General features: G+C 39.1%; 1 protein-coding gene across 2 annotated transcripts in view; it reads left to right on the top strand.

The window, feature by feature from the left end:
* The window catches only part of YES1 (YES proto-oncogene 1, Src family tyrosine kinase), a 69,330-nt gene extending 55,876 nt beyond the window's left edge, over positions 1 to 13,454 (top strand). For both annotated transcript variants that reach the window (XM_073331443.1, XM_073331442.1), the window contains 4 exons: positions 4,165 to 4,241; positions 5,457 to 5,610; positions 6,665 to 6,796; positions 10,475 to 13,454. In XM_073331443.1, the coding sequence (XP_073187544.1) occupies positions 4,165 to 4,241; positions 5,457 to 5,610; positions 6,665 to 6,796; positions 10,475 to 10,683 (572 nt within the window). In that variant the 3' untranslated portion in view covers positions 10,684 to 13,454. The remainder of the gene's footprint in view (positions 1 to 4,164; positions 4,242 to 5,456; positions 5,611 to 6,664; positions 6,797 to 10,474) is intronic.
* Positions 13,455 to 17,095: the final 3,641 nt, after the last annotated feature.

The following is a 17,095-nucleotide window of genomic DNA, read 5'->3' as shown; positions in this document are numbered from 1 at the left end:
ACAAATGTAAAACTCTAGTTTCCATTTTAATCTTAGACAAATTGTTCATTATTTTTCTGAAAATGTAAAAAGCCAGTGGAGGGGGGAGGGAATCAATTTTATACTAGTGCATAAACTGTTTTGTTAATATTTACCCCCAGTAGCACAAAGCCATTGAAACAAGAAGGTTGTGGCATTTTAATCAAATCAGGTTGTTGGGGTTGGGTTTTGGTGTGTTTTGTTTGGGTTTTTTGTCATTATTTTTCATTATTTGCACTGCTTTTCCCACCCCACCCCAAGAGAATTGCCAGTGCTACCTCTCAGGGTTAATTTAGCTAGCCTCAGAGACCCCAGCATTAAAACAGCCTTCTTCAAGGAAAAGAGAGCTGCATGGAAGCACGACAGAGCCCAACAGTGTTGTTCCTGGTCAGGCAGATTACTAGAAGTTGGAGTAAGGTCTTTGCTCCTCCACAATACTCCTTCCCCAAGAAACAGGGTATGGAAATCTCGTGTCTCATGAATTTAGTGCAGAACATCAACCACAGAGATCTTGGTTTGGCCCATCGCTGTTCCTTTAAACAGAAAATTGTAGCAAGCGATTATAAATATATCATATGTATTTAAACTTGTGGCAGTTACAATGATGAGATTGCTCTGAAAAGTCTATGACTTGTTTATTTTTAACATTTTTCATTCCATTTTTGTCTTTACCATTTTGGAAGGTGTGACTTTCTTAAATTACTCCAGTTTCTAGAATTTTAACATATTTTCATACTAAAGAGAACATTTTCTTGAATACCTATAGTATGCTTACAGGTGGGCAAGCTTCTATATCAGAGACCAAGATTTAAGATTGCTGCCTTTTAAGGAGTACAAATTATGGTCAGTTATTAAATCACTGCAACTCCTTTCAAGCAGTACTAATGTTTTAGTGTTCTTTGTATACATGTGATATGTAGTTGAGGAAAGACTATTAAAATATGTATCTTAGAGGAGGAGAGATGGATTTTGGAATCAAAAAGAAAGTACAACAAACAACATTGCTGCTTTTGATACGTTCAAAGCAAAAACTGCAACTGTGTAACGTTACAATTTCCCTAATATATAATTGAGGTTGAGTGGCAGAATAACTTCCTTAATGTATTTTAGGGAAACTTAATTCACATCCAAAAATTAAAAAAAAAAAATTTATACTCTAAACACACCTGAATGTATTTAGTTATGCAGTAAATAATTTATTTCTTCTTCACTGTGAAAGAGGCTGCAAACAAAGCATTATACATTATATAAAATGTCTCTGTTTTTGTTAAATGGTGTAGGTAGCTGACAAGGAGCATCAATGATGTAAGGATGCTTCCTGACCTAAGAATTTATTAGCTTCCAGTTGTCCAGTAGCAGTCCATTTAGCTAGTGCAAAGGGTATTATTTAACATAGTCAATATAGGATGTGTGTGCCCTATTACTTTTACTGTCCTCATTTGAAATATTATTTACGTTTACAAATAGCCATGATATTTCACGTAAGGAGCTATTGCATTTCAGTGGCAGATAGAGTGTTTCCTATCTTCTTCTAATCCTGGAGCACCTTTGCAGGCACAGGGAGTAGTACAGCATTGCCATTCATTCCTGTCTATGCCTTCTTCCTCCGTTAAGCCTAGCCTGGTCGTGTCCCTGTGTATGATGTCGTGTCCCTGCCATCTGGTTACTTTTCAGCCTCTAGGTCTGACCTTGGTTGTGTTTATATTATTTTTCTGGCATCCTATCATATGTTTGTTTTCTGCAGTGTCCCCACCATCATAATCTTTTTGATTGTAGCCAATCCCATATTCTGATTTTTACATTCTAGTCTCCTAACTTCTTCATTTGTCTTAAAATCATTCCACTTTACTCCTGCCATCTTTTGAAGATCTCTCATCTCTACTGCTTCCAGCCTTCTAATGTCTGTTTCATTTAATCCAGCTGCTTCCAGACCATAGACAATACTGTTGGTACGCTGGTTGGATAAATTTTCACTTTGGTACCAAATGTAATGTTTCCTGTACATATACATATATGCTTTTAAATTAAGTTGATGAAAGCAAAGGGTACTATGTAACTAAAAATGACGGTGCTCCAGTTTGCAGGTGCTAAATATTTAATTTAATAGTGCATTTATGGTCAGATGTATTAATGAAGCACTGATGATAGTGATATAGTCATTGAAAGAATTAATGTCGTAATTTTAATCCCTTTATATATGCCAGCACATTTCACTTTTATACTGTTGAATATATAGTTCTGATAGAGACATCTATATAGTTAAGGTTGCCTGATGCTTTCCATTATTCTACCCTATTTTCAGTTCCTCATTACTTTGGCAAACTTCAACAATTCCAGCAGAAATTTTCCATTGAGAGTGTCTACCTCTGGCTGGGGAAAAAAATATATATAATATATATATTACGTTTCAGCAAAATGGTTTTGTTGTTTCCTTGAATGAGATTATAGGAAAATGTTATTTTTGTCCATGTTAATTACAACCATTTTGTTGAAAAGCTGTCCTGTATCCATGATTTAGAGTCAGGGACCTGAAGTTTGGCAAAGGTGTCAAGCTCGTGTCAGCAATGTATCTCTTGCTGTCCCTGTGGGAAAATCCACCCAAATTTAGCCAAATTATACATTTCTGATCTTTTCAGTTTGCACATGCCCAATAACATGTTTGCTATTGACTGGCAGCATTATTCTTCAAAGATTCTGTCTGTACTAAACATGTTCCATCCTGACAGTTTCTGTGTGCCTACCAGACTGATCTTGCGCCATCCCAGTGCTGCAGGGGCTGAGCAAGCCTTTTCCTGCAGTTGTTTCTCCTTGCTGCTGGTGGCCACTCTGGCACCAGTTACCAGATCTGAGGGCAATGAAACACTTTCTTTGCTCTCAGTGCTCCCCCTGCTGTCTCTCATTTAGCCTGGCTTGTTCAACGACAGAGGGATGAGAACTGGGAAGAGATGGATGGCCCAGTAGAAAAAATACTGGGATCATGTAATTAAAGACTGTATTGTAATGCATGTGCATACGGTCACTGAGTTAAGTCACGTTTCTAAACTTTAGAGTGCTTGGTTTTGCAATCTTAACATTCTTTTGATGTACGTTTTTTATGAAATACCTCATTTATATTTAAATATTGTGTTCTCAATAAATTACTTGCATAGACGACTTGCTATATACAGTGGCATACAGGATTGCAAGATTCTGCATATGTATTTAAGGTTATATAATGTATTATTTGAGAAATAATACCTAGTTCTTACAAATAAATTTTCATCAGTAGAGCTCAGTGTTTTACAAAGGAGGTCAATATTATGATCCCCGTGTTACAGATCGACTATGAAGCACGTGAATAAAGAGCACTGTTAAGGTGGCATGTGCAAAGTTATCTTGGGCAGTTTCTGGCTTGTAAGTGCTTCCTCATGCAACCATAACGTTCTACTAATGTCAAGTTTCAGAATAGCAGCCGTGTTAGTCTGTATCCACAAAAAGAAAAGGAGGACCTGTGGTACCTTAGAGACTAACCAATTTATTTGAGCATGAGCTTTCGTGAGCTACATCAATGCATCCGATAATGTGAGCTGTAGCTCACGAAAGCTTATGCTCAAATAAATTTGTTAGTCTCTAAGGTGCCACAAGTCCTCCTTTTCTTTTTGCTATTAATGACAAGATTTTGTATAGATTAATTAAAGTTTAGGCTAAACCTTTTAAGGATTCCCATGAGCATCCAAGGCATTGTACCAGTAGGTAACATAGCAGCATTTTATTCCTAATGTCTGCTTTCTTCATATTGACCTTGTGAGCACTTGTTTCTGGAGTGTGGTGAAGTAACCGAGATATGGAAGGAGGAGAGACATTCTTATGACCAATTCTTGTATTTTAAACAGAGGAGCATGCAGAATTGGATGAAACTTGCTGTTAGTAATTTTCCCATGTGTTCAGTTAAAGGAACACTATTAGATTGTGCAAACCCAGTATTACATTTTGGAGAAGGAAATATTTAGGGGGAGATTTTCAAAGGCACTGGGACTTTGAAAGTCAATGGGAGTTGAGTACCTAAATCCCATCTGTGTCTTTGAAAAACTCCTTCTTAGAGGCTTTCAGCTAGACTGAATGATTGCGTCTGTGTTTTCCTAATTTATGTTTATCTTCTTTTTACAGGTAGCTTACTAGACTTCCTTAAAGAAGGAGAAGGGAAATGCTTAAAACTTCCACAGTTAGTTGACATGGCTGCTCAGGTACTTTGTATAAGTCAACAAATGAGTATTTTCCACATAGAAAACATGTTAAAAATGTGAAACAGATATACCAATGAACATCACAGCTGAATGTTCTATATGCTTTTACTCTTTACAACAGAGGTACGCAAACTACAGCCCGCGGGCCACATTCGGCCCGTGGAACCCTCCTGCCCAAGCCTTGAGCTCCTGGCCTGGGAGGCTAGTCCCCGGCCCCTCCCCTGCAGCCAGAGCTCACTGCAGTGCCGGCGCAATGCTCTGGGCGGCGGGGTTGTGAGCTCCCAGGGCAGCGCAGCTGCAGAGCCCTGCCTGACCCAGTGCTCTGTGCTGCGCAGGGTCGTGGCTGGCTCCAGCCAGGCAGCACGGCTGTAGCACCGCCAGCCACTGATGCTCAAGGCAGCACGGTAAGGGGGGCGGGGTGGATAGAGGGCAGGGAAGATCGAGGGGGTTGTCAGGGAGCAGGGTTGTAGATAGGAGTCGGGGTGGTCAGGGGGCGGAGAACGGGGGTTGAATGGGGTCCAGGGGGCGGAGAACGGGGGTTGAATGGGGTCCCAGGAGGGGCAGTCAGGAAGGAGAGGGGGGGTTGTATGGGGAAGTCAGGGGCAGGGGTTCCAGGGGTGGTCAGGGGACAGGGAGAAGGGGTGGTTGGATGGGACGGGGTCCTGGGAGGGGGGCAGTCAGGAATGAGGAGGGATTGGAAAGGGCGGCGGGGGAACAATCAGGGGACAGGGAGGGAGGGATGGATGGGGCAGGGGTCCTGGGGGTGGGCATCAGGGGACAGGGAACAGGGGGGGTTGGATGGGGCAGTGGTCCTGGGGGGGGTCGTTAGGGGGTGAGAAGCAAGGGGGGTTGGATAGGGGTCGGAGCCCGGGCCACACCTGGCTGTTTGGGGAGGCACAGCCTCCCCTAACCAGCACTCCATACGATTTTGGAAACCCGATGTAGCTCTGAGGCCAAAAACTTTGCCCGCTCCTGCTGTACAGCTTCTGTTGAAGTTTTATAATTTGCTACAAGAAATATCTCTTTATTAGATGTCCTGGAGTAAAATACACTTTATTAATGATCAGCAAGCTATAATGGCCAGCTGTGATGACGTATTTTATGCAGCTATATAGCAGAACTGGCACCAAAAAGACTGGCTTGTTACATGTTTGTTTTTGGAGAAATGAGTCTGGTCACCAAAAATAGCTTTTAAATAAAACCTTTCTTTTTCAGATTGCTGATGGCATGGCGTACATTGAAAGAATGAACTACATCCACAGAGACCTTCGGGCAGCTAATATTCTTGTAGGAGACAATCTTGTGTGTAAAATTGCAGATTTCGGTTTAGCAAGGTTAATAGAAGACAATGAGTACACTGCCAGACAAGGTAAGACAGATTTATTTACTGTATAAATAAATCTATGTACAAGTTTATGCATATATATATATATATATATAAAATAATCATACCCTTGAAGGCATATATGTTTGGTCCCAACTCCCACTACTTTAATTGCTGCAGCTTTCACTAACAAGTAAACTTTGAAAATTATTTGGTGATAATGGCTTAAGTTATCAAAAATTACTAGTGATTTTGGGTTCCCATCCTCTAAGGCACATTGTATAGGCCTGAATTTCAGTGGGAGAGTGCTCAGCACTTGCTGAAAATAAGTTACTCAAGCCGGGCACCAAAATCACAAGTCACTTTTGAAAATCTTAATTGCTGTAATGTTTTCCAGTCTGAAAAATCCCTTTATACTAAATGATATTAAGCCATCCAACTAATTGAACTAGCAAAGCAAAATTTAAATTCTTGGTAGTCCAATATTTATTTCAAATTATATACAGTAAAAGTTTTGTGGTTTTTTTAAACCGGCATGTTGGAGGAATGCGGAGCGCTGATAAGTGAAAAATGCTGTTTGACTAAGAGGGGGAGGGAGTTTGGATGCAGAAGGTGGTACGGGGCTGGGGATTGGAGTGCAGGACAGGGGGCGGGCTCTGGGAGGGAGTTTGGGTGCTGGAGGAGGGTCAGGGTAGGGGCTTGGGGTGAAGGAGGGGGTGTAGGGTGCCGGATCCGGAGGGTGTTCACCTCTGCAGCTCCCCCGCAAGTGGCGATGTGTCCCTCTGCTCCTAGGTGGAGGCGTGGCAGGGGCAGCAGCAGTGCACAGAGTCGCCTGCCACGCCTCTGCCTAGGAGCAGCAGAGAAACATCGTTGCTTCCGGGGAGCCACATGGAGCCAGGTAGGGAGTTTGCCGGCCCCATGCCAACTGGACTATAAACCAGACTCTCTAGGAAGATTAGAAATGCCGGTTTATAGAGCTTTCCAGTTGGTAGGGGGCCAGATAACACAGCTTTTACTGTATATACAAAAACACATACATACTTCAGTGTGAGCGAACTGGATCTAGGAAAAAAGTGTCTGTTTTTCTCCACTGTCTTAGGAGCCAAATTTCCAATTAAATGGACAGCTCCTGAGGCAGCATTATATGGTCGGTTTACAATCAAATCTGATGTGTGGTCATTTGGAATTTTGCTGACAGAACTGGTAACAAAGGGTAGAGTGCCATATCCAGGTAAGAAAGCATTAAACAAGGCTTTATTAGAAAATATAACACCAGTATGTTATGATGATCATAATGGGATTTATATAGTTTGGTGTTAAGGTAATACTGTGGAAAGTGTAGAAGATCTTTTTATACACACACAGCATGAAAAAATACCTCCCCCCACCCCACTCTCCTGCTGGTAATAGCTTATCTAAAGTGATCACTCTCCTTACAATGTGTATGATAATCAAGGTGGGCCATTTCCAGCACAAATCTAGGGTTTAACAAGAACGTCTGAGGGGGGGGAGCGAGTAGGAAAAAACAAGGGGAAATAGGTTACCTTGCATAATGAGTTAGCCACTCCCAGACGTTCTTGTTAAACCCTAGATTTGTGCTGGAAATGGCCCAACTTGATTATCATACACATTGTAAGGAGAGTGATCACTTTAGATAAGCTATTACCAGCAGGACAGTAGGGTGGGGGGAGGTATTTTTTCATGCTCTGTGTGTATAAAAAGATCTTCTACACTTTCCACAGTATGCATCCGATGAAGTGAGCTGTAGCTCACGAAAGCTTATGCTCAAATAAATTGGTTAGTCTCTAAGGTGCCACAAGTACTCCTTTTCTTTTTGCGAATACAGACTAACACGGCTGTTACTCTGAAATCTGTTAAGGTAATGAAACTCAAAAAAGATACTCCTTTTAGTCCTAATTTCTCAAACTGCTCATTTGGATCTTATTCCAGTTTACAGTATAATCTTAAATAAAGCTCTTTGAAATCTTCCTCCTGCTCCTTTCTTTTCTACTTCTCCTATGTCTAAATCAGAGGTAGAATAATGAATACTGGAAATATGAATGGCTTCTATGTCCTCTTTCCAAAAATAAGTCTAACAGAAGAAACTTGTCTTTCTCCTAATAGATTAGACTGTTAGCCATTTTAACATACTCTACTTCCAATATTATTGGAGAAAGCAAAGCTACCCTTTAACAGAATATTAGAGGAGTAAAATTATTTTCCAGGAGGAAAGCAATGGTGTATAGTGCTCCATTATATAAAGTTGCAAAAAGAGAAATGTCAAGCCCTGTTTCTAGAACACGACATGCAGCTTGGGCCTTATTAATAAATAAATTGAGAAACTGGGAAATTTTTCTTCCGTCACAGAAAGTTGTCTTGACTCAGGGGCTAAGGATGTTTAATCAGTGTAGTTGATTGATATTCATTACTTTTAAATGTTTGGGTTTGATTTGTGGTTTTGCTCTGTTTGGATTTTTGTTGGTTTTGTGGGGGTTTTGTTTGTTGGTTCTTGTGTTTTTTGCCAGTGCTGTAAAAAGCATAGTACTCGTTACATTACATTGCTACATGCCAAATCCTCTTCCCTGTACATGGGTGAGTGCTATGAGTTTCGAGGGTAAAGTATTTTTACACCATAGGTTAGTGTTCTGTGGCTGCTACTGCCACCTGCTGGAAGAGGAGATCAGCGGACCTGCATAATTGAGGATGCATTGGCCATGCTACGTCCTCAAAATCTTCCCTGTGTGCTGCTATGGATGGGCTCTGCAAAGTATAACATTCTAATATGTGAGGGTATAGAACCTACTAGAGGAGTTCCTGCATCATAACACATTCTGCATCCCTGTGCATCAGAACCACACCAATTTGTAATACTTACCAGGCTATAACCAACCAAAAAGACATGAGTGCAACATGTATTCCTAAAGAAGGCATAATATTTTGAGTGTCAGAAGGGTAAGATTTGCAATTAAGAGTCTTCTCTCAGAATGTAGGCAAGTCCAGAACACTCGCTTTTAGCATAATTTTGATACCTCAGGATTTTAATGCTGTTGTGACTCATACCATTAATTTCCAAAAAACTATTTCAGTGATCCAGTACGAATAAACACTATGATGACAAGTCCTAAGCTAAAATATTTTAACCCACACTTGAGTGTCATAATTAGTCCCGCTTCTTTAGGACCAAATCCTTTTATCTGGGCCAAACCCAAGCAGCAGGATTTAACACTAGTGGTTTTATAGAGACTGGAGGTGAAACTTACATGCAGTATATAGTACCCCCAAGCAATGGAACCACTCTGGCAGCTGCTGCTACAGCCTTGAGACTGCAGTAGCAAATACTGCTATTGTACCAACTTGGTGCAGGAAACAGTGGCAGCTGGATCATGGAGGGGAAGATCCCCTAGCCTAGAGTGACCAGATGTCCTGTTTTTAAAGGGACAGTCCCTTTTTTGGGGACTTTTTCTTATATAGGCACCTATTACCCCCCACCCCTGTCCTGTTTTTTCACAGTTGCTATCTGGTAACCCTACCCTACCCTAACTCTGTTTTTTTGGTGGACTGCCTCTGCCCTTCCACCAGTCATAATGACAAAGTGCAGGGAGCCCCTAAAAAGTAAGGCTCCACAGCATGCAGGCATCTACTCCCCAGGTCTCTAAAATCTGCCGACCACAGACTCCTATGCAGAACACCATTTGGACAGCTGTGGACCTCCATGGCTGTAGAGAAGAAAGCAAAGTGCATTGCTTAAGCAGTATCACTTAACCATTATGGCTGAGATTTTCAAAGAAGCCTGAGAGTGAGTTAGGCACCCAAAACCATGCTCTTGTAGGCTCTCTTGAAAATCTCAGCAAATACCTCTTTCCTGAACTAGGACTGCTATTTACCTAACAAAGTATATTCTGAAATTCTGAACTGTTTGTGTTTAGGGAAATATTTTGATGATTTTCATAAATGAATCCTTCAAAAGCCAACATTTTCAAAAACAGAAAAATGTGGGAGCTGGGTGGTACTGAGTATTTTTTTTTTTTTTAAACTTCATTATTCATTAAGGCAGATAAATATAGAGTTAGGAGCCTAACTTTAAGCTCCTGTTTTGGAAAATCCTGCTCTTACTCTTTTTGAAATGTAAAATGTATTTTATAATTTTTATTCTAATTACAATTATGTAGTTTTTTGCCTTGCAATTTAATTATTGCATGGTTAAATGTAAAATGCTTTAGAACCCCATAGTATCTTAAATCCCACTGATAAGGTTTAAGAGTACTGAGTACAGGAGAATATTAAACTTGTTTTCTACCTGCTCGCTTCTGAAATTTCAGATTTGGGGCTTCCCTGACTTACAGCAACCTGATGCTGTCTGCAGCCAGAATCTATACAGTATGTGTTGAAAATGGCTGCCTTATGGACGGGTTCCACAGGTTTTAGATCAATAAATGTAAATAATATGAAATATTTTGTTGTGTTGATTTGAGTTTATATATCACTTTTGTTCTGGGCAAGTTATCAACTGAACTTTAGTATACAGAATCTCTTTTAGTATTCTGTTCAGATCAAGTGGCCAATGAACAGAACTCCAGACAGAAGTAAGGGTCTTTTTGTGGGGATGTCCTTTGCAGGAATTTTCTCCAAGTAAATAGGAAATGTTCTTTCGCAAAAGTATTTGGAGAAGCATGAGGATGGGCCAGTACTAACTATTTGAGAAACATGGGTGTAACTGAATATTTCAGAAAATATACTTATTTTAAAATTTACAAAATTAATCCAACAGACTGTGTCTATAGTTAAGAGTCCCTTGTGACAGTACAGTTATATTTAACTCTCAGGTGGTCTGATGCCAGAAAAAAGCTGAGGGATTTTTGTAAACTGTTCTTTGTGAAATGTCATTAATACCTAAAATTCTTTATTGTAGGGATGGTGAATCGTGAAGTTCTGGAACAAGTAGAACGTGGGTATAGGATGCCTTGCCCACAGGGCTGTCCAGAGTCTCTCCATGAGTTAATGAAACTGTGCTGGAAGAAGGACCCTGATGAAAGACCAACATTTGAATATATTCAGTCTTTCTTGGAAGACTACTTCACTGCTACAGAACCACAGTACCAGCCTGGAGACAATTTATAAGCCAGCAACCTACATAACATGCACAAATCTGCCAAATGTAAAGGACTTTCAAAGAGTTCCTTGCTTCTTTAAAGGAATCCAAGGAAAGAAAATCTTCACTCTGCATGCATTTAATGGCAAACTGGAATTCCATAATACAGTTGCACAAAACCACTTTTAAACTGTTATACCCTAACTTACCTATGATGTGATTTCGCCCCTTTATCTCACCCCCCTCTACCCCCTCAAACTGATTTCAGGGTCCAAAAGGAGCTTGCTGAAGTTGCTCAGTGGTAAAGTGAGTGTCAGCATGACAATTACTAGCAAGAAAAAACCCTAAAAAAAAAAAAATTTTAAACAAAGGAACTTTATGGGACCAAACAATTCCATTCCAGGTCTATAAAATTTCCTGTGTTCAGAATTAGATGGACTTTTTCTTAAAGATGATACCACCATATCTGAGATATTGATAGTAATCTTCAGTTTAAGCTTCCTCTTGCATGGACTTAATTAGGATAGACAAGGTTAAAACAGAAATTTAAACAGTGTATGACAAACTTGATTAAATGCTAGACCTCAGTAGTGGAATTGGAGAGCATAATGCACTGTGTTCATATTTGTATTAATGTAACTGGAAAGTAGCGTGAGATTTTTCATTTTTATTTTTTTCTGCATAGTTAAGAATAATGAAGATAACAAGAAAATGAGGTAATATTTTATAATGTTGTGTTGATAAAATATGATAAAGTTTGAACTTGAAACCATACAGTACAATCAGAGGTTAAAATTCTCTAAACTTTTAAGCTCCAATCCTACAATGAGCTCTGTGTGGGAAGACTACCTAAACAAAGCTCATTGCAAGATCAAGACCTTAGCTGGTAAATGGCCACCTTTAGACAGTACACATTAAAACACAGATTTGGTACTGTGGGATGTGGCTAGTATGTATTAACAGTGATGGGTGCCACAAATGTAAAATTACACTAGTTCAGGGATTTGATTGCACTTTTGCTTTTCGTGACTATAAAGACTCTTACACACAGAATTATTTAAGTGAGAATAAATAGGAGAAGAAAATGTGAAGGCTTAAAAATTAGACGGATAAAGTATATTTAATATTGACATAATACAGTGATGACAAACCTTTGCTGGCATTCAGCTCACACTAAATCTATGATATTTTCTTCAACTACTGACATATCTAGCAATAACTTCATGTCCTCTGTTCATCTGATGACATGAAGTTTGGAATTTTCAAATTAAGCTAACATACTTTAATTATGAAACTAAACGGTTTTCTCTGGTATCATGATGATGATCATATTAGCAGTGTAACACTATCTGACAAATGAATTTCATGCAAGTGGGCAATGTAGTTCTGGTACTAAAAATTGTTTTTCACATGTTTACACTACATTCTTCATACTGAATCTCTCCACTAAATGAAACTTTGTAAGAACAGTGCCATCATTTTGCATTTTCCCTTATCTTCTATACACGCGTGATTATCAAATTTTAAAAGGGCTTTATGTAAAAAACCAAGAACACTATGGAATTGTAATTTTTTCTGAATATTTTAAAATGGGTAACACAATCGTGCAAGTTTATGTATTAATACAGTTACAGTAAAAATGCCTGAAAATGTTGCTGGCATTAATTGGATTTTAATGACTGAATGGAATAATTCCTTGTAATAACATTTGTATAGTAAAGAAATAAAACACTAACTTAATGAGTTCGTTCATTGTAAATGGTTGTGTATTATAGAACTTCTCCAGAAAGAGTTTCTGTATGTATATGAAATTTTTATTTTTAACCGTCCTTCACCTCAAGACATTGATATGGAACTTACCCTAACAAAAATTTCAAAGTTCACATTTATGCTTTTTATGTAATAGTAATAAGTTTAATTATGTAATTATTTTTATAAAGTATGGCACTGTGGAATTCTTTTGCAGAATTGGTTTAAAATAAATGTCTCCCTCGTTGCATCTGATTTACTTTAAAAAAGATAAAATTGTTTGGTTTCAAGGTTTCAAAACTACTTCATGTGCTAGCTGCTTTTTGGAGGAAAATTTTTTGAAGCTGCAGAGAACGGAGTTTTGATTTTTTTTTTCTGTTTAAGCTATTTTTAATATACTTTTTCAGACATTTGAATTGTGAAATCTATTGTGAAAGTGAAGATTTTCTAGAGCACTCCAGAACTCCTTAGTAGTGATCATTTAGAACAAATCTTATCTAATCTTACAACTCTTACAAGGAACCGGCATTATGTGAATTCCCATAAGAGAAATTCCAAAATAAACAAAATCCTCTAGTTGGGCATCACCTTACTACAGACAAGCATTTGTTTGTTCTCTTGTACCTTATCTGTTGTCAACAGCTATTACTGATTTCTGTGTAATTGTTCTGGGAAGTCATAAATCCACTCTTGTGATAGACATAACTTGTTGCTAAAGTTAAGAAACATCAGCTGTCACTATGACCACTATCATTCAATGGGCACTTACAGCCAATCCCAAATTCTCAACTGTAGAGGAGGGCCACTGTATATTAAGACTGTACTACTTGTTAAAATGTTTTCTAAGCTACATCAAACAATTCTAATATAAAATTACAAAACAAAAGATTCTTTCTACACAAGTTATAAACTGCGAAGTTTACCATATTTTTAGTATTTCTTGTAGTGTAATCAATGTTTATTTTTTATTATTGATTTTAAATGGGAACATTTTATGTAATATTTCTGGTAAAAATTGTACTCAAATAATTGTTCATCAGTTTTGTCATATACATTTGTTGTGGAAGACTTTCAAACTGTTTCTATCATGCAGTGTTCTCAAGCTTTAGTATTTTTAAAATATTTTTATATTACTTTTGAGTAATTAAAGTTCCAAAAGTACAAACATTGTGTATGTGCCTACTCTTTAGAGAAAATAAGTAGCTACTTTAGCATAGTTATAAAAAGGGCCTTATATATTCCTGGGTCTTGCAACTATGGAATTGTGCCATAGGTTTTTTTTCTTGTTTCTAGCTCTCATGGGTTGTGAAGAGGACCTTGAAAAGGTAAACAAAACATAAACCAATGCAGTGTTGTCTTCATGAACTTGCAGACAGTCTGCAACAATTCAGAGTTCTGCAATCTTCCCCTTTCATCTAAGATGATGATAACCCTAAAAGTGGTGATCTGTGGCAAATTAAAAACTGGAAAAGTGGACAAAAGTTAAAAATAACTAAATTTAATATCAAAATAAGTACCTCAGTTATAGTGAAGGAATTGTTCATTTTCATGCTTAACCCAATAAAATTTCTGTTTTAAATATTTTATCTAAAGGTGCTGTAGAACTTAGCATTTCCACCAGCCTGCCACAAAATGCAAGGGCTTTGCTGCAGAATACACTGGGAGTTCTTGTTGAAATGAATCAAAATATTGTTAGTGATTAAGTTTATCACAAAACAGTGAGGAATTAAATTTTCTTTAGCTGGTTGTGTGTACAAACTTATTTCTGTTGTATAATATTTTTCAGAAAAAAATTTCAGTCATACTATTGTGTTAAATGAGAATAAACTCGATAGTATAAAAATTTCAGATCATTTGCACTCTGCTCTACAGTTGCTGAACACTGCCACTTTCTTCTGAGTTTCTCACTTATTTTAATGAGAGAAAAAACATGCTGTCCCTAAATGCCATTTTTCTTTTTAAAAAATTAAGGGCCAGTTTTAGACTGTACAGTGGGGCCTGGGGCAAAATCAGAATTTACGAAGGAGGAGCTGAATAAAAACTTCATCTGTGAATAGAGGGATAGATGCCTGAAGAGATCTGTGTAACTTGAAAGCTTGTCTCTTTCACCAACAGAAGTTGGTCCAATAAAAGATATGACCTCACTCACCTTGTCTCTCTCATATTCTGGGACAAACATGGCTTCAGCAATGCTACAAACAACAGATGCCAACTTGACAACTGTGAAGACAGTCTTTTCTTTATCCATAGGATAGCTACAAGGAGAACTGAGAGTGTTCCTTCTGCCCTGTCAATAGGTTTTTTTTTATTTTTCATTCCTGGGCTTCCACTAGAAACCGTCAACAAGTGTGCACTAACTCTGATGTGGATGTGTCAGTGCATTTTGTATGAGGCCCTGAATATCCATTAAATGGTAATAACTTTTATTTTTCCTTGCCCTCAGCTGGATTTGAATTAGTGCCAGGTTCTGCGACTCGCTCTCATTCATTTTCTAATAGTCATGTGCATGTTGGGACTTCTCTCTGCTCTACAGTTTGAAAGTGCCAGTGGTATAGGAGCTGGACAAATGTGTCCTGATTTTGCTGAACCAAGCCTCAAAAAAGGTAACCTCACCACCCTGATAATGCCACAAATTGGGAAGAGAACTTACCTATCACTTGGCTTTCTCAAAAATGAGACCAACCTTGAAGACATCAGAATGGATTCAGGCAACTGCGGGCTCCTCAACAGCTGACTGCATGTATGATAAGTTGATAAGGAGCACGAGGTTTGTGGCCAGAGCTGACCTTGCTGGCTTTGGGTGGATCTTCCAAATAGTGTTTCATCATCACTTCAGAAACCTAATGTTGTCAGATGTTCAGCTGCATGTGTGTTTTCTTTTTGCGTGCTGTACTGGCTCTGGCCAGATAGCCCATACAGCAAGCTCTGACAGAATCGACCAATAAGAAGACCCCAAGACTTGGTTTAGTAGCCCGGCTCAATGGTTACAGGTACACTAACACACTTATGCCTGTGACAAGGGACCAGCTCAGTCAGCAGCAGGACTTTCCACTGTCCCCTAGGCCAGACAAAGGGTTACGGTGATGTATCCCAACATTTATAGATGGAAACAAACAGTATGGGATCAACAACTTACATATCACCTTTACACGTTTCATGACATGTTTGTTACCGCCTCTTGTACTTTTATCCTGATGTTTCAGACAAAACATTCCTATTCAACACCTGTCTTTGTACTTTTACTCCTGCTGTTTCAGGCAAATTTTCACTATTCACATTTGTCAAACCATTTTATCATGTGCTAGGTTGGGATGTTCCTGTGCTGGCCTGCTGGACTGTGTTTACATATTCAGAGTGTGTTTTAGCAATGCTAGCAATATGGGTGCCAAGTTTGTGTACCAGACACTAATTTGCAGGCAAGCACCTGCTTTTGACAGGGCCTGACTGTTGCTCAGAGCATAACTTTTGCTGACTTTGGTTCAGGTCTCATGCCTTGCACCAGGCCCATGCCTCTCTCTTTCTACTGCACCTAACTGACTTGACTACCATGAACACCCCACTGTTCAGGGCTAATGTGACTGGTGTGGGAGGGTTATTTAACATCCAAACACAAAATTTATTTTGTATAAAAGAATGGAAAGGGAGGGAGATGTTAAATACCAGCATTCTTTGTTCTCTGCCAACCTATAGCCCACTAGCTCCTGCTGTCTAACATACTATTGAGCTTTCCATGTTTGTTGTCTGTCACATTGTGTGTTCAGCAAATGTGCAAGCCTAGCTGTGAGCAACTACCTGGCAGGAGGAAACTTGTCGTAGCCCTAGTGCCATCAGCAGTAATGTAATTCCAAATGCATCTGGAGTCCTCCAAAAATCAGGATCACAGCCTACCCCTGGACATCCGTGGGGGGGGGGGGTAGTGAATAATCTGTAATCTTTAGGGAAATCATTGACAAGCTCTCAACCCTCTTGGTTCGTTGACAACTCTATTTTCAGGGCTCTTTGGACAAGTAAAAGGGAAAGCTAAGACAACATTTTTAAACTGCGATGCTTCAACTTAGAAAGCTAAATCCGGCACTGAAATAAGTGGCCAAACGTGTTTACCAGTGGTGCAGAGCATCTGCAGTCAGTGGGAGATGGGGGTGCTCAGCATCTCTCAAACAAACATTAGATACCTAAAGTGTGGATTTAAATCCCTATTTTTCCAAGTTAGCCTAACTCAAGTTTAAAAATGTTTGCCTTTTATTTAAATGAAAGCTGAGGCTCTGTTTTACATTTCTGGGTTCTTTATATCAGCAAAAGAGGGTTATCTGCCAGGAAGTTCATAATCCTAAAGAGGATAGCAAGATCTACACAGACGGAGTTAGCCTGGCGTGATTGCTAGGAAGCCACACAGATGTGTGCACACTTCTTCTGCTATCTGAAATCAAGGGGGTGTGGTAATTACCCAGCAGTTTTCATTCTCTTGTCTCCTATCTTCTCTGCAACCATCACCAGCAAGGTCCAGGAAAGAGTGGGGCTAGCCAGGATCTTCACTTCCAGCTCACCTAAAATTCTTCTATTTCTCTCAGACGGAGAGGTGCAGTGCTGCAGTTTTTCTTTTTGCTCTCCATGTGATGATGCAGGGATGATGCTAGCATAAACTCCAAGCTTGGAGTTACTTATGGCTGTTAGCAACAAACTGGGAGGGGTAAA

The sequence above is a fragment of the Lepidochelys kempii genome, chromosome 2, assembly GCF_965140265.1.
Source record: "Lepidochelys kempii isolate rLepKem1 chromosome 2, rLepKem1.hap2, whole genome shotgun sequence".
Classification (NCBI taxonomy): Eukaryota; Metazoa; Chordata; order Testudines; family Cheloniidae; genus Lepidochelys; species Lepidochelys kempii.
This window is presented reverse-complemented; position numbering and strand designations above follow the sequence as displayed.